The 3,084-nt window shown below is 35.2% G+C and overlaps 1 protein-coding gene across 1 annotated transcript; it reads right to left on the reverse strand.

Annotated features, from left to right (window-relative positions):
• Positions 1-284: 284 nt before the first annotated feature.
• Positions 285-1,208, reverse strand: LOC311167706 (olfactory receptor 14J1-like; the record flags this gene model as incomplete). Its single annotated transcript, XM_084228756.1, has 1 exon — positions 285-1,208. The coding sequence occupies one exon, from the start codon at positions 1,206-1,208 to the stop codon at positions 285-287; it is 924 nt and encodes a 307-aa protein (XP_084084882.1).
• Between the last annotated feature and the right edge of the window lie 1,876 nt (positions 1,209-3,084).

Here is a 3,084-nt window from a genome sequence, read left to right on the forward strand (position 1 = left end):
CTTACGTTTCCATCAATGGATGATGACTAAGACTGTACATCTGTATACACTAAACAACAGTACAAGATACATTTTTAAGAGGACTCCTGGAAATTCAAAATTCAGAAAGTTTATCCAGAGCTATTTAAATGTTATTCTCAGGATTGTGTTCAGTCTTTTCAGTCTTGTTTCTTTCACAAGATGGCTAATTTTTTTAATCTCTCTTTTTTAAGCCAACAAGTTTCCTAATATATTTTGGGCTTGTCTCACAACCAAGAATTAACAGATGTACCTCAACAAAAGAGTCAGGCTTGTCTTCTTTGGAAAACCTTTCTTAAAGCGGCCTTCATGGCTTGATTTCTCAGGCTGTAGATCATTGGGTTGAATGTTGGGGGCACAATTGTGTACATAATAGTCAGCAAAATGTCCAGTGCACTTGGAGAGTCAGAAGGTGGCTTGAGAAACTCAAAGACACTGGTTGTAATAAACAATATGACCACAGCAAGGTGGGGAAGGCAAGTGGAAAAGGCCTTTGCTCTGCCCTCAGCAGATGGCATCCTCAGCACAGTGGAGAATATTTTTGTGTAGGACACTCCAATAAAGGCAATGCAAAGAAAGGCCACTAGAGACAAGAAAGCAGTGACCCCCACCTCTCTGATGTACTCATTAGAACAGGAGAGTTTCAGGAGTTGGGGGATGTCACAGAAGTACTGGTGAATGATATGGGAACCACAGAAGTGTATTGAGAAAGTGGCAGTTGTGTGCATGACTCCAGAAATGACCCCACTGATCCAGACGCCAAAGACACTGTGAACACATTTGCTGACATCCATGATGATCTCGTAGCGCAGTGGAAAGCAAATGGCCACGTAGCGATCGTAAGACATCACTGTGAGCATGGACAGCTCAGCAAAACCACAGAGAATGAAAACAAAACACTGCACTATGCATTCCCAGAGAGAAATGTAGCCATTCTGCATGAAAGAGTTATAAATGTACCTTGGCACAGTCACAGAAATGTAGCACAGATCCAGGAAGGAGAGGTGTTTCAGGAAGAAATACATAGGTGACTGGAGACTATTGTCCATGGAAGTTGTAGTGATAATGAGGATGTTGCCAGTTAAAGTCACAATGTATATGACTAAGAACAGAGAAGCAAGTAAGATTTCTGTCTCAGGTTTGGCAGAAAATCCCATCAGAAGAAACCCACTCATTGTGAAATTAGCCATAGTCCTTCTTAATCTCTGAGTTATGTTGACTGCAAGAAAATATGGCAGCCATTGTCAATTATTGTTATTTGATCTCTAACCCTTTTGAACTCTATGAAGTGAGGCATGAAATCATTGGCAATTACCTCATTATTATAAATGTATAAATAGTTCTATGGACTAGTAATTTTGTGCAGTTTTCAATGACTTTGAGTCATTCATGGAAACCTAGGTCAGAAAGATTATAAATTTCATTATTTCCTTACATCAAATGAAAGAAAAATAATGTATATATTAAATTTCAAAAAGTATATTTTAAAATATAATTGTATTAATTGCAAAAGGGACCATTTACTTTTGATTCATACTGAAGATTTATCTAGTTCATATATTCACACCTATGTTTCTTAGCTGCCTATTTTTTTCATTAATCATTCTATCTATTCATGCTCCACACTGAATACCATGGTTTTATTATTGCAACGTAATATCTTCACTTTATATATGAGGAAAAAATCTCATGTTTTGTCTTCTAATTAAACATTATTTTCTCAATAGTTACAATTATGACATACCAAACAGGTAGTACCTATTCATTACCTAGTTATGACATATAAATCACTTATTAACATAAAATATCATAAAAAAATGATCAGAAAAATAGTGTTTTCCAGAAAGGAAAGATTTGAACAGAGCTTCAACATGTATATTTTAAAAGAATGATATGATTCATATACATAAATATATCATTTATTCTAATCTTCAATTAAAACAATTATGAAATAAAATCCTATACATAACAAATTAGTAAATCATCAAAAATAACATAATCAGTAGAATATACTATGATGAAAGTTATCTGGTAATAACATACATCTGAGGAGGTGTCATTATAGACCCTTATATCAGGTACAGTTTTTTTTTTAAGGTTTAGTTTTTATTTTTTTATGCAAGAACCGGGGTACAGGCCAGATGCACAAGAAGGTGAGAGGATTCACCAGAGACAGAGTGGAGAACAGAACAGTCAGATTGATGAAATACTCTGCTGCGGGGAGCAGCAGGCACGACAAGAGAGGTCTGTCACCCTATGTGGGACCCTTGCCGACCAGCTGGGATCGAACCGGCGTTGCTGAGGCTGTGGACAGCTTCATAGCACAATGCTCAAAGGCCTGAGCCACCAGGGGAGGCCCATATCAGGTAAAGTCTTACAAGCATATGCTACTTTAATAAAATATTATTTATTAAAATAATAATGAAAATGATTTACTCAAAATATAAAGACATAAGTAAGCTTAGTACAAGCAAGTGGTAGGATCAAATATGTATATTCTTTCTGGAAAAGACCAAATTATTGTTTTTTATATATTATTTCAAGACTTTGTATTTCAGTTTATCTGCCCGTTCTTCAACCCACTCTGTCTCTGTGAATCCTTTCACTCCCACATCTCTGGCTTACCTCCCAGTTCTTGTATGCATAAATAAAATTTTTTTAAATAACCAAAATCTAAGATCCCTATCATAGTTTTAGGTGAAGATGGATGTTTGTAAACAATGCTTCATGTTTCCATGGATATGTTGCTTTAAAAACATAACCAAAGTCTGTTAAATGTATTAACATATAGTTATAGTTAATGATTGTTACTGGCTATTTTTCTTTTAAATGTTTTTCTCTATATTTCTAAAAAATTGACCATTGGCATATCCATTCCAGGATCTTCTGATTTTCTCTATGTCAGAATGTTCCCCTATGAATTAAAAGAAATCAGAAGACTGATGACTGGTTAGGAAAATAAGTATGTTTCCTGTTTGTTCTTTCAATTGTATGCTTCCTTTTTTGGTCTACACTGTATGAAATGGAAAATGTGGTGATTTTGCTTTCATTAGATGTTTGATCCAT

The sequence above is a fragment of the Talpa europaea genome (genome assembly GCF_964194135.1).
Source record: "Talpa europaea genome assembly, chromosome: 2".
In the NCBI taxonomy this organism is placed as follows: Eukaryota; Metazoa; Chordata; class Mammalia; order Eulipotyphla; family Talpidae; genus Talpa; species Talpa europaea.